A 25,708-nucleotide genomic window follows, 5' to 3' on the forward strand; every position below is an offset into this window, starting at 1 on the left:
ACTAACGACGCACTAATACAATAACTGGTGCAGAGAGATGTTTCATACTGCTGACTGGGCGACCGAGAGCCAAGCCATACAAACGGGGAGCCTGTACAGGAATGATTGGAAAGAGCGGATCAAAGGCCATCTGAGAGACATTAAAACGTATTAAAACAATAGGGCTCCACTCGCTGAGGAATCAAAACCCTCCCCTACAGCGCTCTTGATAACATGGGCATCTCGACAGGCCTGCATCCAGAAGCTGTGACCCGACACAACCGAGACTTTCCACACTATATATCAACTGAGCCGCGGGCCTGGCAGGGTCCAACCAGCCATTTTGTTTATCCCTTAAATGAACGACTATTACATTTACTGGGCTGCTCCAGACAGTGGGGACAAAATAAAATACACTAACTTTTTTTTTCACTCACTCTACATTCCCTTTCGTCAAGAAGGGAGGTGAATATATTTAGAACCAAGTATAGCTGGACATGCCAGAGTCTATCCCCAAGGAGAAGAAAGGATCCTCCCAAGAGCACTACCTTAATGAGCTCACATCATTCTTCATTTACTAAAGTCTCTCTCGCATTCTTAATTTACTAAACTCGCTCTCATTCTTCATTTACTAAAATCTCTCGCTCTCTTTCCCTCTATCCATCTCTCATAGAGCTCTTTATTCATCTCTCATTCCCTCATAGAGCTCTCTCTATAGCCATCTCTGAGAGCTCTCTTTATCCATCTCTCTTTCTCTCAGAGCTCTCTTGCTCTCTCTATCCATCTCTCTCTCTGTTCATAACACACAGATATACAACCGCTTGATAAAAACACAAACACGCTTCAAAGAGTGTGGCGGAAACTATGGTGATGATAAGTGTGACTCATAGCACATGTAAGCTTTTAATTGGCCCCTGTTGGGCGGATGTGCGTCTGTGGTCCATCTTGTTGTCTACAAACACACACCGTGTCGGCCGGTGAGTTAACCAGCATTTCAAAAGGCCAGCATTAGCCAGACGAAGGCACGCTGGAAAAGCAGGATACCAGGTGCACAAGCTTCGGAATTAACAAGGTGATGCAGTGACTTGCCCACTTTCTGACGTGCAGTGAAGGCTAAGAATAGCACTGGCTCCAAGAATCTATTTATCCGAGAATAATAGCCTATACTGAAGCCTCCACTGGTTCTTAACCATGCATTATCTAAGCCATAATAGCAGCTTCATAGTGTGGTCTACAGTACTCTGATTAAGACACACTATCCCATGATAACATGTAAGGCTAGGAAATTATAGGTTCCAGTCAATACGTATTGATTACTGCTCGCTTATTTACCCTGAAAATATCTAGGCCAACTAGCTAATCTAACTAACTTTTTCCCCCTACTTCCCTAGCCCTATTTTTTGTCCTGATTGTGAAGCAACCTTGGGTTCTATGAAAGGCGCTATAGAAATTTGATCTATTATTATTATTATTATTATTATTAAAGTGTGGGGGACTGGGGTGTCTGGGTAGTGTAGAGGTAAAAGCATTCGCTTACCACAGCAGTAACCCAGGTTTAATTCCCAGTAGCGGTACTTCTGGCTCAGTCAGATGTCCCTACGAACACAATTGGCAGTGGTTGCCGGTGGGAAGCAACAGAGACTCCTACTGGTGGGTCAGGGCGTCTGTTCAGCAGGGAGGGGATCTGGGGGAGATAGTGTGAACCGCTACAAGCGTTACGCGCTCCCAGTGAAACTCCTCGCTGCCAGGTGAAAAGAAGTGGCATGTGGTAGTCTACACCCTCCGCAGACAGAGAGAGGAGACATGTGGTAGTATATAACATGCCTAGACCAACAGAGGACACATGTGGTAGTATATAACATGCCTAGACCAACAGAGGACACATGTGGTAGTATATAACATGCCCAGGCCGACAGAGGAGACGCATGATAGTCTACACACCCTCCCCAGAACTACAGAGGAGATATGTGGTAGTCTACATCATCCCCAGTTCGACAGAGACGCACGGTGGTCTACACACCCTCCCCAGATCGACAGGGGAGACACGTGGTAATCTACACGCTCCCCAGACCAACAGAGGAGACGCATAGTAGTCTGGGGAGACACGTGGTAGTCTACATGCTTCCCAGACCAACAGAGGAGACACATGGTAGTCTACACACGCTTGCCAGGCCGACAGGAGACATGTGGTAGTCTACACCCTCCCCAGACAGACTGAGGAGACATATGGTAGTCTACACCCTCCCCAGACAGACTGAGGAGACATGCAGTAGTCTAGACCCTCCCCAGACAGACTGAGGAGACATGCAGTAGTCTACACCCTCCCCAGACAGACTGAGGGTAGCACAGTGACCAGGACTGTGGTACTCACAGGGAATTGGCATAACGACTAAATTGGGATAAAAAGGAGGGGAGGGGGAAACCATGAGGAGAAAGGGGCTATTTGAGTTCTGTTGGCTACAGTCATCGTCTATAAATTCAAAATAGCAGCCAAGTTTGAGGGACAGGGTGGGGAGAGTAACCAGTGACAATATACACACACCACACAAGAAAATACAAGTAAAAAGAACAGAAGCTGACCTTGTAACGGCACGAAACAGAAGGCTTTCTATAAAAATGTAAATAGCACTGTATTTGGACATTCCTGCCATGGATAGCCCTGTGTGTGTAAGTGAAGAAATGGGCCTAAATCAAGGTCCTTGAGGGAGAAGGTCTAGACGTTGACGTTGTTTTCTTGACAACAATGCGGAAATCCAGCAGCCACAGGACAGCGCCATGGCAGCGCTGGGACCAGGATTCTATTTAAGTGGAAGAAACATTTAGAACGCCAATCCCAGTCAGCGATCCAGCGGTTGTTTACTTACTCTCGTTATCGGAGAGCCCTGGCCTAAACTCTCAGTATCAGCAGAGCCGTAGCCACAGGAACCGTCCAGATGCCAGGCCAGCCCAGGGGCGAGCAGCAGCAAGGAAGCACCCAGTAGTTAGGCAGGGCACCGCGACACACTGACCAGGGTGACTGAGGCCATACTCTCAATTATGCTCACTTGTCTTCTTTGTCTCCATTGGTGGCCGATTGAATTAATTTCACGCCAACAGACACTGCAAATACCAAAACCTTAATCTTATCTAATATTTGGGTAATGTTGTGAAAACAGCAGAAAGGGTCTAAGCATGAGGCTTATTATGCACGTTAGAAACTAATCTTTAAGAAATGCTCACGTTTCTCCAAAAATTGGCAGACGCTCAATATTTAGTTTCTAATGTCAAAGAAATTCCTCATACATAACAATGATAAATAGCCTAAATATGAAATCCGTGGGCTGTTCTGCATAAATGAGGAATGAGGAGCGGTACCACCCGGTTCCCAGTTGAGCAGGTCTCCTGTGTCTTATCGTTAAACTGACACTTTTGTCTGCCATCAAAAGATACCTATTAATTTTGTATCGACTTAGACAGTGGAAATATTTCTTATATTTTTTTGGAACAGACAATATACATTAAACATTCCTCAGGGTTCCCACAGACATTGCTAAATGAAATTCAAGGACTTTTCCAAGCACCATCTTTGAAAAAAAAATTAATAATGTGATCCAATATGTATGGCTTAAAACCAATTTCAATAAGTTACACTTTAAATAATGATTCATAATAATTTTATCATGGATGAACAAAACCTTCAATGCGAATGGTTAATTTGAATTTCAAGGACTTTTTAAGCACATTGTTAAATTTGCTGTTTTCAAGGAATTCCAGGCCTTGCCTTTTTTTGTACTTTAAGCACTTCAATGACCTTGTGCGAACCCTGAATCCTGCATCACAGTAACTTTGTATAGTTGTATCCACAAAAACTGTGCAAACCTTTTGTTCAAGGAATCAATTAATTGAAACACTGGCTCAGGCCATGTCCACACTAAAACAATGTCGTTTTATGCAAAGTATTTGATTGTTTGCATCGTTCTGCCACACGGAACTGCGTTCTGGCAGCCTGAAGACGGTACTTTTTGATACCAGGTCCCAGAGTGCGCAACTCTGAAGACGACTGGAGACGCCCCCCGTTGCGTCACCATATTTACAAGCGATACGCAGCTCCTCCTGAACCGATGACGCGTTGGCCAAACTCTGCCTTACCCCGCATGCGCAAACTCTCAGCCAAACATCACCAACCACAGTCAACAACAGATTGACATCTCCCTCAACAGTGTTACAGAGCTTGATCAGGCTTTTACAGCTAAATGTACTTTTTCTGAAAACCCAAGTAGTAGCCAAGCATACTGTTCCATAGCATACCCCTTCAGTTGATCATGACAAATCCTCTCTTACCTTGACGATTAAAAAGCCTCCATAATTTAGCCAGCTAGCGTTGATGCTATCCAATGCTAACAACATTAGCTAAATGCTAACCAACTGAGGTAAACAACGTTAAATACAGACAACGTTTGCTACAATTACAGTGGTATCCTGAGGTAACGTTAAATACAGACAACGTTTGCTAGTCGAAAGGACTGGACACACACACGGACAAGTTAAACATCAATAAATTAATTTATTACAACAGATAGTTTGAGCCCGGTCTCTCTCTCTCCACTCCCGAAGTACGCTGCGCCGTGTGTCTCTGGAAAAGTAGGTCAGCTCACTTCTCTTCTTCTGTTTTTATTGGCGGTAGGTAGGAGCAGGTAGGTGCAAACTGCGCATACTCCATTCTTCTTCTCTGCTTTTGGTGTTTTTTTCAGCAGCGTTTCAGTGGTTCATTGTTCTCATTGGGACGCACTAGTTTACGGAAAACTTTTTTTAAAATGAAAACGAAACAGACCAAAATCGTTTTAGTGTGGACATGGCCTCAGTTGATTTTACACTATCAGCACATCAGTCCTCTGAGCTCTCAGCGAATGGGGAGAGGAGAGGGTGGGGGGAAGTTTGCAGATGTCTAAATAACGTCATGTCCAAGAAAGGTCAAGGACAGCGTTGTATCTTTTAACGCTGTCCAAGTTATTGGAAATCAAAAACAGCCATCTCAAGAGTAGCTGGTGGGAACATGCTACTAAACTAATCCATCTACCAGAAACAAGCTCCTCATTTCACTACACAAACTGACCGCACATAGCAGACAATGCAGCGACCAGGACTCACACATTCATCGGCTTCCCACCCCTGGACACTGCCAACTGCGTTTGTTGGAACGTATATCCCACATTTATATGGTAACGGAATCCAGGATTAGGGCTTTAAAAGGATAGTTCAGATTTTTGGAACAGTAGCCTTATTTCCCATTTACAAAAGATGGTGCTGATTGGTAGGGAGTACGGACCTTTAAGCCTGGATGTTAAGTAGGTCAATCACACCCACCCCATCATAGAATGAATATGTACCAGGATCAGTTATGCTACAAAACAACCTCTCTTCCATACCACCAACCTGCTCAAGTAAAACACTTGCCATAGCATTCTATGTTTTCATCATTTGTAACTAGACACACTCGCTGCTCATGGATGTTAATCCATAAACACGAGTGGTTTCTACTTCTACGCAAAACAACAAAGCCGTTTCACCACTATCCCACGGTACTGCCTCCTCTGATGCATAAAAGGCCATAGATATTTGATCCTGCTGTTGTCTGTTTGTCAAGAGCTGTTTTCGCTCTCTCTCACCGTCACCAAAGACAAACATGCTGCTGTGTCTCAGGAGTCGGGAGTCTTCCATGAGATTAACGGAACAACCGACTCACAGGGTCGTTCTCATAACCGACTCCGGGCGCACATCTGGAGATCAAGTTTGGCTTTGTGATTTAGCCTGTAATTAATTCCCTTCACTGCTAATGGCATTGATTACGAGGCTCTCCCGCCCGGTCGTGCTGGGTAACTGGCAGTGTGGTGAGGATGACAATAGGGCATCATCAATGCCACATGCAAGAGTGCCCTGTGTTGGAAAACAGAAACAAGGCAATAGGACAATAGACCAGCAGGCAGGCTTCCGGAGTAATAGATCCTGTACTGATCAGATTACCACCATACGCATCATAGTAGAACAATCAATAGAATGGAACGCCTCCCTCTACTTCAATTTCATCGACTATGAAAAGGCATTTGATAGCGTGGACAGAGAGACCCTGTGGAAGCTAATGAGGCACTACGGTGTCCCTGAAAAGATCATCTCTCTGGTCCAGAACACCTACCAGGGAATGTCCTGCAGGGTATTACATGCAGGCCAGATGTCACAGTTTTGAGGTAAAGACTAGAGTTCAGCAGGGATGTCTACTGTCGCCCTTCCTGTTTCTCCTTGTTATCGACTGGATAATGAAGACCACCACAACAGGAAAGAAAAACGGCATACAGTGGACGCTCTGGGCACAACTAGATGACCTGGATTTTGTTGACGATCTGGCCCTTCTGTCACACAACCTTAAGCACATGCAGGACAAGACCACCCAGCTATCAACAACATCCCTTGGAACAGGCCTCAGGATAAGGAGGAGACTAAACTGATGAGGATTAACACACCGACCACCATACCTGTCACCATAGATGACAGACCCATGAAAGAAGTCGACTCCTTCACCTACCTTGGCAGCATTATCGATAAACAGGGTGGCACAGACAGCGATGTTACTGCCAGGGTAGGCAAAGCTAGAGCAGCCTTCATTATCCTGAAGAACATCTGGGCCACAAGGGGAATAGCTACAACAACAAAGGTGCGCATCTTCAACTCTAACGTTAAAAGCGTCCTTTTCTATGGGTCAGAGACATGGAGAATGACAAAAAAGATGTTGCAGAAGATCCAGACATTCATTAACAGCTGTCTGAGGCGCATCTTCAGAATCAGGTGGCCGGATGAAATCAGCAATAAGGAGCTGTGGCAGAGAGGGATCCAAGACCCAGTAGAGAGCCAGCTCCGGAGACGGAAGTGGGGATGGATTGGTCACACCTTGCGTATCCCAGCAGCTACCATCACACGCCAGGCCCTGACGTGGAACCCCCAGGGGAAGTGGAAGAGAGGAAGGCCCAAAAACAGCTTGAGGCGGGACACTGAGGCAGAGCTGAAGAGACGTGGTACCAGCTGGGGAGAGGCGGAGAAGACAGCCCAAAGCCGTGCTGGATGGAGAAGAGTCGTTGATGGCCTATGCTCCGCTTGGAGTTAATGGGCCAAGAAGAAGAATAGGACACCGGCGTCGTCACAGAGACCTACAGCAGCGGAGAAGAGATGGGGAGTGGGGAGACAGGGAGTGGGGAGAGGGGAGTCAGGGAGTGAGGAGACGGGGAGTGGGGAGACTGGGAGTGGGGAGACTGGGAGTGGGGAGAGTGGGGAGATGGGGAGTGGGGAGACGGCTTGAGGTAAATGATGGATATCCAAGGGGTTATTTAGGTGGAGGAGAGGATCAGGAGAGGTGTTCTTGACAAGGCTGAGGTGGCAGGCCGGCCCCTAAGAACCACTAAACAGTAACGGTAACAATAAACACACTATTCTATTTCATGGCAGCCGTTTTTAATGGGGCGACACTTTAAAAAATTGGAGAAATCACCACATCCATATGAGGAGCTGCCTCTAGGAACAAACATACCATGACAGGCTACTGCTCACATCCAGTTAACATTCCCCCTCGCGCCGCCAACACAATGATACAGTCCGAGTCTGCCATTAATTCCAATTGGACTCCCTATTAAATTACTATCCTCGTGTCCACAATGTCATCTTGCGCCTTAACCGTGGCTTATGAGAGGTAACTTGGCAGCAGCAGCTCCCACGGAGCTTCCCGGCGGTGTCATGTGCTTCACCACGGAGCTTCCCGGCGGTGTCGCGTGCTTCACCACGGAGCTTCCCGGCGGTGTCGTGTGCTTCACCACGGAGCTTCCCGGCGGTGTCGTGTGCTTCACCACGGAGCTTCCCGGCGGTGTCGTGTGCTTCACCACGGAGCTTCCCGGCGGTGTCGTGTGCTTCACCACGGAGCACAGTAGCCCTACAGGCTCCAAAACTGGAAAAATATATTTTGAGTGTATATATTTAATTTCATTTACATTTTGTATAATGTATGTACGTTAATATATATATACATACACACACACAAAATAAAAGTCAATTAGCAGTTTTATGTATACAAAAGAAATTTCACAGTATACCGTGATGCCAAAACCTCTCGGTTTCAGCCACAGAGAACGTCTGCAAGCGCACGCTGTGTAAACACAACACAAACAGCATGTGTCTGCTTCAAGTGCTCCGTTTACAGTGAGCGGCGTCTCCAGAGCGTGGAGCCAGGGATGCCTGCGCCGCGTGGTTCGTCTCCAGAGCGTGGAGCCAGGGATGCCTGCGCCGCGTGATTCGTCTCCAGAGCGTGGAGCCAGGGATGCCTGCCCCGCGTGATTCGTCTCCAGAGCGTGGAGCCAGGGATGCCTGCCCCGCGTGATTAGTCTCCAGAGCGTGGAGCCAGGGATGCCTGCGCCACGTGGTTTGTCTCCAGAGCGGGGAGCCAGGGATGCCTGCGCCACGTGGTTTGTCTCCAGAGCGGGATGCCTGCCCCGCGTGGTTAGTCTCCAGAGCGGGATGCCTGCCCCGCGTGGTTAGTCTCCAGAGCGGGATGCCTGCGCCGCGTGGTTTGTCTCCAGAGCGTGGAGCCAGGGACTGTTGGTATGGCTGCGGTTTAGTCTGCCGTGTTGCCTGGTGCTGTTGTGCTTCTAGAGATCCCTACCATTCTGCTGCACACTTGACCATAGTGACACTCATCGAGAAGATACAAAAATATAATAATAAACCTAAAATACTGATAATAAATCATATTCAGCCTATGAATTTACTTTGTCCTATATAATGCACGTCATATTTATACGGATACGGCGCTCACAATCGCGACAGTTATTTTAATAACGGACTAAACGGATCATTGCAAATGTGAATCCCGCAGGGATATTTTTAATGAATGAAACCCATCAGGCGTTTGGCTCTGATTAGTTTAATATTCTTCGCTGTGTATTTGCTTAACGGAGCGCCCGGAATTCAAGCATACATTGAAGAATCTATGCGTGGATTGTGGATATGAATTATGAGGAATCTGAATATGTGGATTGTTTAATTGTATCACTGTCACTATTTTAAGGAGGCAGTCGTACAGCCACTCCTTAAAAAGCCCAACCTAGACCCCACCATCCATAACAATTTCAGACCCATCTCCAAGCTGCCTTTTGCATCAAAGGTGTTAGAAAAGGTTGTAGCCAACCAGCTCACCACCCACATGTCGCAAAATAACATCTGTGACAAATTCCAATCTGGCTTCCGCAAACTCCACTCCACTGAATCTGCCCTTCTCTGAGTATCCAATGATCTCCTGATGTCTGCTGACTCTGGTGAATGCTCTGTTCTGGTCCCGTTAGACCTGAGCGCAGCGTTTGATACGGTCAACCACAACATCCTTTTGGACAGGCTCAGAGAGTGAGTGGGCATCTCTGGGAGCGCTCTAAACTGGTTTGCCTCTTATCTAAGGGAGAGAACGTTCTCGTGGCTGTGGGTCCTTTTAAATCTGACCCCACCCCCCTCTCATGTGGGGTACCACAGGGATCGGTGCTAGGACCACTCCTTTTTGCCATTTACATGCTTCCCCTAGGCCTCATCAATAAATTCACCGGCATTAAATACCACTGCTACGCAGACGACATACAACTACTCTGCTCTTTTAAACCCGACAACTTGGAGAAACTCAGCCTTCTCCAGGAGTGCCTGCTCGGCATTGAGAGCTGGATGGGGAGTAACTTCCTCCAGTTAAATGCAAAAAAACGGAATTGCTGATCATAGCAGCTGAAAAGACTGCAGCTAGAGTGGCCACTCACTTGGGGTCCCTTAAAGACAACATACATCCCCACCTGAGAAACCTGGGTGTTGTCTTCGACCAGGCCATGAACCTAGACAAACACTCACACCCGCTTCTTTCACCTCAGAAACATTGCAAAACTACGCACCATCATATCTCACTCTGAACTAGAACTGTCCGTGCATGCTTTTATTTCCTCTAGGCTTGACTACTGCAACTCACTTTTCACCTGTCTCACCAAATCATCCACAGATAAACTACAAATGGTCCAAAATGCTGCAGCCAGGCTACTCACAAGGTCAAAAAAATCATGTCACATCACTCCCATTCTGGTATCCCTGCACTGGCTCCCGGTACACTATAGAATTCACTTCAAAGTCCTCACTTTCACTTTCAGAGCACTTCACGGTCAGGCCCCTATCTACATCACTGAACTCATCCATCCCTACACCAACACCCGCTCACTCAGATCTGCCGATCAGCACCTCCTGGTGGTCCCCAAGTCCAGGCTGAAAACAAGGGGTGATCGAGCCTTCGAGGTGACAGCACCAAGGCTCTGGAACACTCTCCCCCTGGACCTGCGAACTGCCCCCTCTGAAAACTTTTAAAAAACAACTAAAAACACATTTGTTCAGACAGGCCTTTGGTCATACATAGGCACTTTTTCTTGTGCTCACTGTTCTATAGTTTTGTTTTAATTAGTGACTCATGATTTTATCCAAATTCTTTTATTCTACTTTTTCTATCTGGTTTCACTGTTTTTAAATGCCGTTTGTTGTTGTTGTCATTTATTTCCGATTTTGTTTTATTGTGTTTTTATATTAAGCTGTAGTGTAAAGCACCCTGTGCATTCGTGCTGTGAAGGGTGCTATATAAATAAAGGTCATTCATTCATTCATTCATTCACACGTTATTGTGATATTGTAACTGGGTTTAAAATATATGAGGAGATGCGCTGTTTGATGGATTTGATGACGTGACTTGATAAATTGAATGAACCTTTGACGTTTTTGATGAATGAATTTGAGAAAATGAATTTATCTTTTCAAGCACTGTTATCTGATGATGAACATGAGGTGTCACTGGTATAAACCAAAGGTTAAATAATTCAATGCATGTATGGATAATGTCCGAAAAAAGATTAAAACCTGATTAATAGTGTAACTGCAAGACCTGTGTATTTACCACGTGGAGAAACAAAAGATAATTGAATTCGACAATTACGTTTTCTAAGCAGATATACTCGGAACTATTTTTTGCCGAACGACTCCTCTCTGAGCGCAGTCAGTGATTTCTACGTGGAAGCCGTGTTTGTTTACATTCTCATTCATTCAAAGGATCCTAACCTATTGAAGTTTATGGATACCATGACTTAAAATACTCTTACCTTGACGATTAAAAGCCTCCTCAATTTAGAAAACAGTAATCCAATGGCTGGTATTGATAATATACTACTAACTACTGCACGCTCGGAGCTAACCGGAGCTAACACTAAAGCTAATATAATGACTTCCTTTCTGGGGGGTTTCAAAATAAAAGAGCGACGTCTATAGCAGCGGAATACGTTTATTTTGTACATTATCTAACGTTAACACGAACCTAAACTAACTTTAGGTTAGTTATAACGTTAGTTTAGGTTCGTGTTAATGTTAGATAATGTACAAAATTTTTGTATTTGGAGTGTATTTGGTGACTGTAGGGCACAGTAGGGAACGTCAGGCTCTAAAACCCCCCCACGTCCAGTGATGAAGCTAAGCTACGCTAATGGAGCGACTGTTCCCTAAGCTAAATGCACGCACAGAGACAAAAAAGGTATGCATCTTCTTGTCTAACTCCAGGGAAGATGTTAAATAAGCTAATTTCCCAAAATGTTGGAGTTTTCCTTTAAGCCTACTGCCAGCAGGCACATTTAAAGAAATATAATATAATATAATCTGATTGATTGGGGTAATGAGGGACTTAAAATTTGCCTATAGATTATGCATTTAACTTGTCGGCGAGGCTATTGAGCCGTACTGTATTGTACCCATTCTGCAATCTTGTTTAAAGTTTTAAATCAATCAATCAATCAATCAATGCCGTTAGAAAATCAGGATTTCTGCGATCGACACCTGCTGTCTTTTCAGGTGAGGCGGCCGCGCGCACTTATCCTGAGTATCAAGTCTGGTTCGAATTAACGAGACTGAATCAGCGTTCGAGGAACAGGGAAAGCCTGGATTCAAACATCGGGTAAATTGAATCTGGATAATGGGACTTTTGATCGACTTAGTTGAACCAGGTACAAGGAATAGGGCCCAGATCAGTGTCCGAGGATCTCAGCTGTAGGGGTGGAGATATAGGACTTGACCGGGAGCCAGTGAAGGTGGATGAGGGTGATGTGCTGCCAGTTTCCCCAAGCTTTGTGTTAAACATAATGTTGAAGACGCATGCTTTCCACTGCGTCTATGTGCTGCTTGGCAACAATCAAGCTAAATGTCTTGTTAACAAATAATTGCATTTCTTTTGTCGCCTTTATGATATCAGAGCGCACATCTGGAGATCAAGTTTGGCGTTGTGATTCCCATTGATTAGAAGAAGAAGAAGAGTCAGTCTGGTGAGAATAATCAACATTTAGCCTGTAATTAATTCATTCCTTTCACTGCTAATGGCATTGATTACGAGGCTCTCCCGCCACACGAAGGGGTCTTGCTGGGTAACTGGCAGTGTGATGGACACAGAGCTCATACTCCACGTCCACACGTGGAGTACGTGTGTGTGTGTGTGTGCGTGCGCATGTGCATGTGTGTGTGTGTGCGTGCGTGCGTGTGAGAAAGAGGGAGATACAGAGAGAGAGACAGTGACTTTTGGCGTGATCTGTTGTTGTGAATGTACTGTATAATGACATTTAAAAGTCTAGAGCCTGAAAAAAATTTAAAACATATATTCAGCACAATACGGTAGTCGTCTGGTTCCTGGCTTTGGAAGAGTAGCTCATGTTCACAAATATTGATTGAACTTTCCTAAGCCATGGAAATAACATATTTTATTTTTAATTTAATCATTTGGGTAAATAGATTACATTTATATAGTGCTTTTATTGAAAGCGCTTTACAACTTATGCCTCACATTCACCCATTCACTCACATTTGCACACCGACGGCAGAGGCAACCATGCAAGGTGCCGACCTGCCCATCGGGAGCAGTGAGGGGGGTAAGTGCCTCGCTCAAGGACACTATGACGCACTGCCGGGAGGAGCCAGAATCGAACCAGGAACCTTCAGATTTGTGTGGTGTTCCCCTTCAAGCCCTTTTGGTTTGCACCGTAGCCAGCAGAAGACTGAGGCAACATGACCGCTGGGAAGCAGCTGTGGAAGGAATCCTTTCCATCACGCATCACAGGTAACCACACTGTGGACCAGAACACGGCCCGGGCCTCAATAAAGCTAATATTTAGGTGAGCAAGGCTTTTTTTTGTTGATAACGTCAGCATTCGGACCGAACGGCGATCCAGATAAAATAAGTGTACAGGCTGGCTCGTCGCGGTGATGGTGTGGGAACGCAGAGCACTGCAGCAGAACTCGTGTTCCAGGAGGAAGAGATGATGTGGAGCGAGCGTGTCACTAGAAATTCATCCTGAACACAGAGACGTGTACAGAGCCCTGCGGACATATTGGCACCCTTGGTGAAAAAATAAATATATATATAAATGACAATTTAATCAAATAGAAGGACAAAATATTTTGTACGGCTACCATACACAAATAATTTACAATAGTCACTGGATGATAGAATGTGAACGATATTTTAGTGCAGGTTATGAAGCCTAATTTATTATAAAGGTTTTTTACTACACCAAGTGTGTGTGCGCGTGTGTGTGTGTGTGTGTGGTGGGGGGGGGTCTGTCTGTGTGTGTGTGTGCGTGCGTGTGTGCGTGCGTGTCACCTTGCAAATGGTCTCAGTGTCCCAGGGTAGGATGGTCTGGAGGTCAATGAGCTCACAGGACACTCCCAGTTTCTCCTGCGCCATGGTGGCAACCTCCCTCATCACATGGATCTGAAAGGTCAAGGGTCATCAAGGTGAGCGTGCGAGGGTCAAAGGCAGGGGCGTATTTAGACCAAGCACTATAGTGGGGCACAGGGGGGCACCTACGGATTTTCTTTTTGCCGATTTTGTCCGGTTTTTGGGCGAAAATGGGCAGATTTTATAACTATTTAATTTTTTTTACTTTATTTCGGTTTTAGGGTTAGGTTAGATGCATCCATCTGTATGGAGAATGGGAGGGGTTTGTCTGATGTTAAGGCCTTGAGAACATCACCCACTGCCTTTGGAGCAAGGACCAGAGCCTCTGCCTTTGTTCTTCCTAAAGTCATTTTCTTCACTATTTTGGAATCATATAGAATCCTTTGATTGAGCTTGTTTTTTTTTTTTAAGAAAAAATGTATCATTTAGATGCCTTTATTTCATATTCGACGCAGACGGTAGGCTATATATAGCACATTTTGTTTGGTTTTCAGTTTTCAATCCATAATAAGTTAACAGAAAAAATAAGTACACAACCACATTATTTCAACCTAATAAAACTATGTCATTGTTTTAAGAACACATGGTGACTTGGTAATACTCACATTTTGAGTAAAAAGAATCCCACTGGTCACAATGGTGACCGTAATAATGTTTTTGTTATAAGGCTCTGAAAATGTTACTGAATGATGTATCAATGTATTTCCAGCTAAATTGAAATAATAAAGGGTCTCAATTAAATATGTGTAGTGTCACATGACCAGAACACAGCTCAGTCGTCGCAAGGTTTAACTGGAGGAAGGCCAGAGAAAGAGAGAGATGAGAGAGAGAGAGAGAGAGAGAGAGCGAGAGCGAGAGAGAGAGGAGAGGAGAGAAAGAAGAGAGGAGAGAGAGAGAGCGAGAGAGAGAGAGCGAGAGAGAGAGAGAGAGAGAGAGAGAGAGAGAGGGGGGGAGAGAGAGAGAGAGGAGAGAGAGGAGAGGGGAGAGAGGAGAGAGAGAGAGGAGAGAGAGAGAGAGAGAGAGAAAGACATTCAAGTTAACATGCTGCAGCGCCATGTGTAATAAACCGCTGCCTACCTGAGATCCCTGGCACTGTTTTGCTTTAAGCTGCACACCGGAGCATCTTTTAATCCAGCTGTTTGCTGTTCTCTGATATTTTCGGACATTTCGCTCGACACTTCGAGCTGACATGGGGATATCTTTTATCCTTGATTTGATTGTCTCTTTGTTTGGCAAGCCTTCAACATAAATACACACAGCAGGGTCCTTCTGACACACAAACCCGTAGTAGTCTGTCCACGAGGGCTGGAATGCCCGAATTTCTTAGCTGTGCATCATGACAATCCAACGCAGCACCTGTGAACTGCACGCGAGGCAGCTGGCCTGCGCGCAGAGCTGCCTGCTGACAGCTGAGCACCATGGGATGTACCATGTATTAGCTGTCATAGAGGTGTGCAAATCAGTCAACTTACAAAAAAGAGCCTGTTGGAGGATTTCAACAAGATAAATGCGACAACAGTGCAAAATATTTCACTATAATATTTCAAAGCAAAGTAAAAAATATTATAATAATTATTTGATCACTGATCAGTGGGGCACAGAGTCCACAGACACTGATCAGTGGGGCTAGTGCCCCACTGATAGTGGTCTAAATACGCCGATGGTCAAAGGTCAACGTGTTAAAGCATCACAAGTTGTTGCAGTTAACCAATTTGGTTGGATTGGGGGCTGTACACATTATAGTACATTATGCAAAGGATTACATATTATGAATTAATCTTGCAAACATTTCCCAGGAGTAGGGATGTCTGATATTATCGGCCTACCGATATTATCGACCGATATCGGCATTAAAATGTGATATCGGAAAATATCGGTATCTGTTTTCCAAAAAATATATATATATATTTTTTTACCCAGGCAAACAAGTAAGAACACATTCTGATTTTATTTATTGTCAAAAGTATGCATAATGTTGTGTTAATTCCACCACAAGAGATATGTAATGTTAATTACCTGAAATTATTCAATTTTTTTGGGGGGGGAAACCCTGCATATATCAGTATCGGTTGATATCGGTATCGGAAATTAAGAGTTGGACAATATCGGTGTATCGGTAAAAAAGCCAATATCGAGCATCCCTACCCAGGAGTCTAAATAACATTTCAGACTGCCAGATCCACGCAAAGACCAGCCAAAACCCCTTCGCTGTAATACGTCCCCTTTAAAAGGACACATAAAAACGGACATTTATGAAGATGATGAAGAAGACACGGCGTCTGAGACAATCAGAAACGTAAGGCCTACGACGACGGATCCACCTCAGAAGCTCCTCACGGGAGCAGCTCCTCCAGTTGCTTCAAACCATCATTTGACTATCGACCAAGTAACTGGGTTTACTGAGTCCATGTTTGCTGGCAGATTCTATAAATGTGCTTCTATTAGATAACACAATGGCAGTGAATCATCTAAGATCCCACAGATGGGGGAAAGCAGTCCAAGTATTTCTTCACAGCACAGGCCTCATTTATTTCACTCTGTAACCGCTTCGGTAAAGTATTCATTGTGAAAACAATGCTGTCATTACATTAGCAAACAAAGTGCAAGATTAAGTGATTTCTTCGAAAAAACAAGACAACAATCAAGGAAGGAATAGGCCAGCTGGGGGGGGGGGGGGCGTGCTCTTGGCTGGGGAGGGATCGGGGGCCCTGCCCCCCTGCCTTTCATCTCTGTAACAAGTTGTTGTCTTTTCCTCTCCTCCACACAGGGGTGATGGGGTGAGAAAGAGAAACGCTGATTCAAAAGAGACCACGGTTTCCACTCCTTTACCGGCTCTACTTTCTTCTCGATCCTTCCACAATAACAAGGGCTTTTGATGAGACTCGTTCTCCCTCAGACCCATTCTAAGACCCCCCCCGTACGCTTCAGGTACATTGGCGCTCGTCCACCAGGGGACCGGGATGATCCGGTTTAAGTGTCAGTGGGTACGAGGCCTCCCAGAGAGATATAGACACCTGAAGACAAAGCTGTGGAAAATAGATTCTTAGGGATGAAAGGGAAGCGGACAATGGAAAGAGAGTTGCGGACGTGTTGAAAAGCTGAGAGCCAATGAGGGACAGCCCCGACAGATGTCCGAGATGTCCGGGTCGATCCGGTCATGCACCACTGGCAGAGGTGGGGGGTAGGAGGGTTATTGAGAGAAAGGGGCTTGTGACAGAGTTAACACTTTGACTGCCGGGAGCCGTCTTTAGACGTCTTTGCTGGCCATGCTAAAGTTGCCGGGGGACGCTGTACGTCGTCTTTATATCAATATTTCAAAAATCTGCGATCGGATTCATAATGTCCCTCCGCTGGCCTGAGATCCACCAGCAGGACCCACTGAGCTCTCTGGCGGTTCAGGAGCGCCATCTGGTGGCCGATCGGCGCAAGCGCTTAACAGGAAGCGCATTAGAGGTTTTGCTAGACGTCCGTATTGCTTCCGGCCACTCGGTACATGTCCCGTGACTCTAGCTCGTCACTCTACATAGCGATCGATTGCCAATAACTCGATAAACAACATGATTTGGACGTATATACCATTATACAAGCTGGAGATGGACCGGGTAATAATATATCCCATAATGATAAAATTTCTACTCGACGATGATCGCCCAACGGCGCGCGGAGACTGGGGTGAGTTTCAGCGTGTAACGTTACCGTCTTCGTTAATAACTGATATTATCAACATTTGACCCACATTAGATGATTGGTATAACGCTGCCCACGGAATTATAAACGCCCCCTCGCCCATCCGGTCAACATCAGATGACGTGTAGTAACTTCTAGAAGTACGTCTAGTTGGAATTTTTTATATCGCGCTGATTGCCATCAAACTATATTTCATCATCAATATAATGCATTTGGGGCTATATATCACGTTCTGGAGAAAGCTGCAGAAAGAGATGAAAACATACTTATACATTAGACCATACTTTACTATGAATATGTGAATGAAAAAGTTTAACGTTGCTACACAATGAACAATACATATAGGACTTTGAATGGGCCCTAATAATGGCAATGTAGCAATAGAATTTAAAAAGTTATAGCCCTGCAAAGAAGGGGACTTTCTCCATAGACAAATAGCGCTGGCAATCTATGGTATATCATTAATTTAACCTTAGGCAACCAAAGTGTTAAAAGGAACAGGCCAACATTATGGGAAATGTGCTTACCGTCTTCTATAGTCAGGCAAGAAGATAGATACCAATTTCCTGTGTGTCGAATAGAAAGCTATCCGGCTGCAAGCTAGCCTAGCTAGGCTAGAGTCTTGTCTCGTACCTGTGTTCCCCAGGCGACCATGGTGACATCACTTCCTTCCTGTAACACCTCAGCCTGCGACAGAGGGATGGTGTAGGCATCCACTGGGACTTGCTCCACTGAGAAAACACACAAACAAATGTCAACAGATTAACATAAGGATTAGGGATGTCCGATATTATCGGCCTACCGATATTATCAGCCAATATTGGCATAAAAATGTGGTATCGGAAAATATCGGTATCGGTTTTTTAACATTTATTTAACCTTTATTTACCCAAGCAAGCAAGTAAGAACAAATTATTATTTTATTGATTGAAGTATGCACAATGTTGTGTTAATTACACGACAAGAGGGGGAGCTCCAGTAGCTCACCACGTACCGCGAGTGCTATTTCAGCGCCGTGGACAACCGTGCTCGTCACGGATCTGGGGCTGAGCGAGTTCGAATCCCGGACTGCAGCCGTGCCTTTCCCAGAGTGTCTTCCCCCCCCATCTGAACCCTTTCAGCCTGCTTCTGTCGGTCGAACTTGAGCAAGTATAAATGCGATAAACGTATAAAAGAGCCAGGGAAATGGCCAAAGTTTAAAAAAAAAAAATTACACGACAAGAGATATGTAATGTTAATTACCTGAAATTATTAATATTTTTTGGGGGGGGGGAGGGGGGAGACCCTGCATATATCGGTATCGGTTGATATCGGTATCGGAAATTAAGAGTTGCACAATATCGATATCGGTAAAAAAGCCAATATCGAGCATCCCTTTTGGGGGGGGGGGGGGGGGGGGGGGGACCTTGCGAGCACGGGGAGATCATGCAAACTCCACTCAGAAAGGCCTGGGAGATCCACACCCGCTTGCCTCAACGACTATTGCCCTGTAGCTCTCACCTCCATAGCCATGAAGTGCTTTGAGAAGCTTGTGAAGGGCTACATCCGTTTCTCCCTCCCCAACAACCTGGACCCCCTGCAATTTGCATATCGCCCCAACAGGTCCACGGGGAACGCCATAGCCCATGTGCTGCACACAGCAGCATCACACCTGGACAAGAGACAGGGGAACTATGCGAGAACCTGGCCACACCCCCTTTATCATGGTATAAAGGTCTACCTTAACATTGTTCTGGAGCTCTATGGAGGATACTAGGAGTCATTCGGCATAACTCTTGATTTACTTGTATTTCGATACTAAATAAATCTGTGTTAACCAAGTCTATATTTTGACTGAGGTACATCCTTGGCTCCAGCTATTTTCCGCCACAATGGCAATACATTTGAATCTACTCTAGCAATGGTCCATTGTCTATGAATTTGTGCAAGAATCTTGTATGTACGGTATGTAAAAAAATATATATATATATATTTTAAATGACATGCACACACAATAATAAGAGGGTCAATTCCAAAACTTTCCATAATCATTTCATTGTGGAGCCTGTGGTGTCCCCCCCCCAGCGAAAGGTCCCAAACCAAGATGGAGTAGATGACAAGTGGTGAAAGGAGAGCTGGTCAAGTGCCCAGTCAGGAAAAGGACATCTGGCCCATTTCAGATTCCTTCTCATGGTTTTCCAGAACCTCATTTACCAACTAAATCAAATCAAATCAAATCAAATGTATTTATATAGCACATTTAAACATGACACTTGTCAACCAAAGTGCTTCACAAAGGATTGGTTCATACACATACAGCTCATTATAGTAATATTCCACAATTATTACATTGATAGTAATAATGGCACACAGTCATAAATTCACCAACATGCGCATTTGTTATACATGCAGGACTCTTTGAGACAGACGTATGCGTATTACCGCTGCAATGTTTGGCGCGGAGCACCCGGGGGTGGGGGTTGACGAGACAGCCTTGGCTCCCCCCTCCAGCACGCAAGAGACTGTGTGTTCTTTTTATCAGCACAATCTAATGCCCAAGCCATTATCTTATCGAATCTGAGTTTTCCAGAATATCATCCATCAACCGAGGCATCATGTTCATCATGGCTCTTTGAACCAGAGTCCAAGACAAAGTACATGGTTTGAATAATGGCTTTTTTTATTCAAACTTTTTTTTAATCTCTTGGAACGCACGACAGTCATGGGTTTCATTACGAGGCAAACTGATCGTAAACTACCATCACTTTCAAAACGTGGAAGCTAATCGACAGAATCGCTACAAGGAGTAAAAAATATATAAAACAGAGCATTTTAAAGAGGCCTTGGGTCTCATTCATCTCAACAGCTTTGGCCCAAAAAAGGAGAGTATGGAATATTAGATAGATAATGAGAAATCAGGGGCCTTATCTGTGCAGTGGGAGCGGCCACACTGATCCATCACAAAACAGGAGATAAAACTGACAGAAGGTATCCCTGTCCGTTGGCTTGGTGTTTCATGAGAACCCCTAGCTAATGTACAACTTTGCTAACGGACGGTGACGGACGGATTCACCCGTCGGTTCCAAGTGATTGCCCGCCATGCCTTGAACGCCAACAACCGCGTAAATCGTTTTTGGGATCAATATTTCATTTTTTCGCCATGGCATTCATAATTCATCCAGCCTCCTTCCGGACTGCAGCGGCACCCTGTCTGAGATTGCAACGCCTCAATACCGCCGCCTGGTGGATGGTCGGGCAAGTTACACTCACGGCTAACGGGAAGTGCATCGAGGAAATTCCTCCGCCAGAGATATATTGTTACGTGGATCCAGACAAACACTAGAGTGCATTTGGATCGCTTTCAAAACGCAATAATCTATATAATTTCGGCGTTTATTGCGCCATACAAACCGGAAATGGATCTAGGAGATCGACGTCAAATAATTGGGATATTTTTCCTCCAGTCTCATCGGCGAACGGTAAGAGGACACTAACGTTATTTTCAGCCCGATTGTCCATTTCTTTGTTTGCAATCAGTCTGATCAATATATCAACCCATACTAAATATAGCCGTTACTGACGATCAAGGAATTATAAACGACCCCCCCCCCCCTTTCCTTCACGCATGATGAAGCATAATGTATACCGATCATATACATTTAAAAAAAAATTAATATAGTGTGTATAGGAAAGAAATGGCAATCTAGGGGGTGGGAAACTGATGGGTGGGGATTGGGCGTTGTGGACAGCGACTCCTACAGGTCGGTTGGTGCGCCTGCGCAGTGGAATCAGGAAGTGTCGGGGGCAGCGTGAGCCTCCCACGCGTTACACTCACCACTGAGAGATCGAGCTGCGCAGGTGAAAAGATGCGACTGCTGTTACCTCAAGTACCGGAGGGGACTTGTGCTATGTATGACTTAGTCCACATTGCAGCCGGCTTGTGGGAGGCAAGAAACAGCGTTCGTGACAGGGGAGGGTTGAATTGGATGATACGAAATTGGGATGGGAGAAAATATAGAAAAATGGGAGAAAAAGTGGATAAAAAAAAAGGAAAGAAACGGCAATCGATAATCTATCATATGTGTCCGGGCCTATAACTAGCGTTTTTGGAATTACAGCAGAAAAGCTTAAAAACATATTTATATTCTCGACGGTATTAACACAACAATGTATGAATGAAAAAATATAACGTTCCCACATCCGGAACGATAGATAATCAATGTTGAATGGGCCATAGTAATGCAGATATAGCTATAATATTTAAAAAGTTATAGCCCTGCAAAGAAGGTAAACATCTCCATAGGCTTACAGCGGTGGCAGACTGGGTATAATGATGGGCACAATGCCCGGTGCCCAATGTGTTAAAGGTCCCATGCATTATAAATGGCCTTTTCCAGTGTTTAGCATTGTATCCTAGCAATTGGGGATTATATCAATGTGGTCCGTGTCGTTAATTATAATATTGACTCATCAGTCTAGTCTCGAGTTCACGAGATCTTCCCTCACTCAACTAAGCTGTTCTGATTTGATGGTATTGCTGACGTGAATAAGGTACTGATTTGTAATGCCCCGTCTATGGTTGTAGCGCATAGTGTAACCCGACACTTTCTCAAACAGAGCGAGGCATAGAACGAGCGTGTGAGAGAGAGGGCGAGAGAGAGAGAGAGGAGCTCTGTCGGGAAACAAACCGTACGCGGGGAAGCAGTGGCACACACGAATTTACACACACAACCTGGACCGCGCGGGGAAACAGTGGCACACACGGGGAAGCAGTGGAGAGATAACTTTATGCTCAGTGTCCCTCTCCCTCTCTCTATCTCTCTCTCTGTCTGCAAGTCGCAGACTGTGGGTGACTGTCACCCAAAGCGCTTATGGGCGGAGCCCATCCAAAAATAGCCTGAAATCCTGAGGCTTTGAGTACTTAATTAGAAATATAAAACAATGAATTTTTTTACCTTCACCTTACAGAGGTGTTCCATAGACTCACAGGAATTGTGTAAAGTTGCCCAAATAGTGCAAGGAATAGCAATGCACGTCCCCTTTAAATTTTCTGTCAGTCGAAAAAGACACAAATCAGCCCTGTCCAACAAACGGATTACTGTATATTATTTATTGAATATATTTAAATGTATGCAGAATAGTGCATTAATGTGTAATCTGTTCAAATATGAAAGAAAAACAATGATATGTATGACAGATATTCTTACATATGTATGACTCCACATCCAAAGAGACAGGGGTCAAGTCAGTTCCCATTATCAAGAGGGTGGAAGAGTCAACGGACTTCTCTTTAGACAGACTACCAGTACCTTAGGCTAGTTAAACATGCTACTGTACCTTAACACTTTGATTACCAGCCATGCGGTGCGCCTTACCCCCGTTGAATGCCACCACCCACTTCAATGATAGCGCTGTCATATTTGTGAACGCATAAACTGTCTTAAATTATGTGTCTAATCTGGCCATCGCTTATCAATGACTTGTTTGCAGGCAACATTGTCGAAAAGGATATAGTAACATGCTACTGTACCTTAGGCTAGTGACATGCTACTGTACCTTAGTCTGGTAACATGCGACTGTACCTTAGGCTGGTAACATGCTACTGTACCTTAGGCTGGTAACATGCTACTGTACCTTAGGCTGGTAACATGCTACTGTACCTTAGGCTAGTAACATGCTACTGTACCTTAGGCTAGTAACATGCTACTGTACCTTACTTAGGCTGGTAACATGCTACTGTACCTTAGGCTAGTAACATGCTACTGTACCTTAGACTAGTAACATGCTACTGTACCATAAGCTGAGTCACTTCAATATGATAGCATTTTGCAGAATATTTCTTTTATTTAATTATAAAAACAAGATTATGCTTTAATAAGTGTAATATCGACCCACACAACAGTGCAGCCTTGATGAGGCAAAAGAGTGTGGTTTAATCGTCTCCTGCATGAGAGGCGAACGACTGCTGCTCCAATTAAAAACCATGACCTCATAATCCAAACACAGATCGCTCTGAGCCGTCAGGACACAGCACGAGACGCTAGGCCTCCCTGCCCTTTTAGGAAATTAAAGTAATTCTTTAAATGCTACCCTGAATGAAAAAGATGAGGTGGTGTTGCCACAGAAAGAGAAGAAAATACCTCTCAATAGGGAAAAAGCTTAAAGACCTGAGACGGAAAGGGGAATAACCATTAAAGAGGGTGGATCAGGCAAACCTCCGTTCTAGACTGGCAAAACAGCCTGGTCGGGAGAACTTATGCTCTTACAAAACACACACTGTTTCTCAGCTAGCCCAGTTAACGTGAGAGTACTCTGAGTGACCCAATATCTTGGGTGGGGAAGGCGGTTGAGCTGTGACAGTAGTGGAGGGGTGGTGGGATGTGGGAGGGCGGGAGTGTTGTAGATGTATACGTTTTAAGTGTGTAAATTGAAAAAAATAAACGAACTTGTACAGACATTAACTTAACTCATTCCCCGCCAACAACGAGTATACTCGTTATTTGATTGTTTTTCCTTTTTTTCCCCGATATTTTTATTCATTATTCATCCTGGGACCTTGGTGTTACCATAGGGAATGAGTCTGAGATCGCCAAAGTGCAATACCGGCCGCATCCAGCTAGACGGCGGTATCGAGCACCCTTTGAAACCTTGTACCTTTGTGCAATGGTCAAATGTCACCGGGCTCACTTTTCTTTGTCGGGCGAATGGAAGGGTTATAACGATCGGATTGAGAAGCGTCAGATACTCCCGATGCATGATGTGTGGTGGATTATGCTGGCGACACGATCGACACCAATACTGGGACTCTTCTTTTTGGGGTAGTGAAGGTAAGGGCTATATGATATCAATCCTGCGTTGATCCAACCATGTCTTCACCCAGATCGCAACATGTCTGTGTAACGTTACTTTTGGAGTTGTATTTGGAGTGTATTTCGTGACTGTAGGGCACTGTAGGGAATGTCAGGCTCTAACTCCGCCCCACTTCCAGTGATGAAGCTAAGCTACGCTAAAGGAGCGACTGTTCCCTAAGCCTAATGCATGCACAGAGACAAAAAAGGTATGCATCTTCTTGTCCAACTCCAGGGAAGATGTTAAATAAGCTAATTTCCCAAAATGTTGGGAGTTTTCCTTCAAGTACATTGTGTACTCTTCGATAAGTCTAATTATATGCAACGTCTTTACAGGTCACAGTCTATAAAAGGGTTTCTTATCATTCCATAAACATGTTGAAACCCTTTTGGATTTGAAAATCGAGTTTTTTGTAAATACAGTCACTGTTTTTATATGAACTGTATACTCCTACTAAAAAATACCTGAGACGGAGAGGGAAATATACCTGAGACGGAGAGGGAAATATACATGATCAAAACTTCTGTTTCAGCCAGGTTGAAGAATTTATACTCTTACAAAACACACACCATGTCTCAGCTTGTCCAGTTGACATGATACTCTGAGCGACCCGATAACTTGTCATCAACTCTAGGTAACAGATCTGTTTTATTTCAAAGCCGGAGCACAGAGGGTCGTTGATGAGCGCAGCGATGCCGCTCACGGCGCCCCTCTCCCCGCTGGCGAAAGCCTTATCTCAGCACGGCTGAGGGGCGGCGATGAAGCCTCTGAGTCGCGCGATTTTTTATTGGTTTGTCATGACAAACCAATTACATAATCCAACATATGTGTAAAGAAACAACATTCCAGTTAACGGTATATTTTTTTAATGATTGCTTACGGTATAAATTAGGTTAACTGGAGCTTAGTATTGCTGCCTGGCGCGCGACTCTGGCTTCATCGCCGCCCCTCAACCGTGCTGCGATAAGGCTTTCGCCAGCGGGGAGAGGGGCGCCGTGAGCGGCATCGCTGCGCTCATCAACGACCCTCTGTGCTCCGGCTTTCGACAGCGGGGAGAGTATTATGGGGCTTATGTCGCGAAGCAGTAACACAACAGTGAACACATAGTTAAGTACGACTGACAGATGCATTGCAACTATGTGTGTTACTGCTTCGCGGCATAAGCCCCATAATACTCTCCCCGCTGTTGAAAGCCGGAGCACGGAGGGTCGTTGATGAGCGCAGCAATGTCTTGGTATAGTGGGCAGGTTGTTAAGAAGTGGAGCTCGGTTTCCACCTCATCTTGTGTGCAGTGGGTCTGTCTTCGCTTGGGAGCCAGGTCTGCCTATGGCGGCCTTTCTCGATGGCTAGGCTGTGCTCGCTGAGTCTGTACCTAGTCAAGGATCTTCTTAGTATTGGGTCAGTCACAGTGCTCAGGTATTCTGCCAC

At 45.0% G+C, this 25,708-nt stretch overlaps 1 protein-coding gene across 1 annotated transcript in view; it reads right to left on the reverse strand.

Annotated features, from left to right (window-relative positions):
* bckdhb (branched chain keto acid dehydrogenase E1 subunit beta) overlaps positions 1 to 25,708 on the reverse strand; it is a 205,866-nt gene that overhangs the window by 112,702 nt on the left and 67,456 nt on the right. Inside the window, exons 7-8 of the mRNA XM_084336374.1 lie at positions 18,086 to 18,183; positions 13,688 to 13,798 (exon numbers count right to left, since the gene is read on the reverse strand). Of these exons, the coding sequence (XP_084192500.1) occupies positions 13,688 to 13,798; positions 18,086 to 18,183 (209 nt within the window). The remainder of the gene's footprint in view (positions 1 to 13,687; positions 13,799 to 18,085; positions 18,184 to 25,708) is intronic.

Source organism: Notolepis coatsorum (genome assembly GCF_963971535.1).
Source record: "Notolepis coatsorum genome assembly, chromosome: 19".
Lineage (NCBI taxonomy): Eukaryota > Metazoa > Chordata > Actinopteri > Aulopiformes > Paralepididae > Notolepis > Notolepis coatsorum.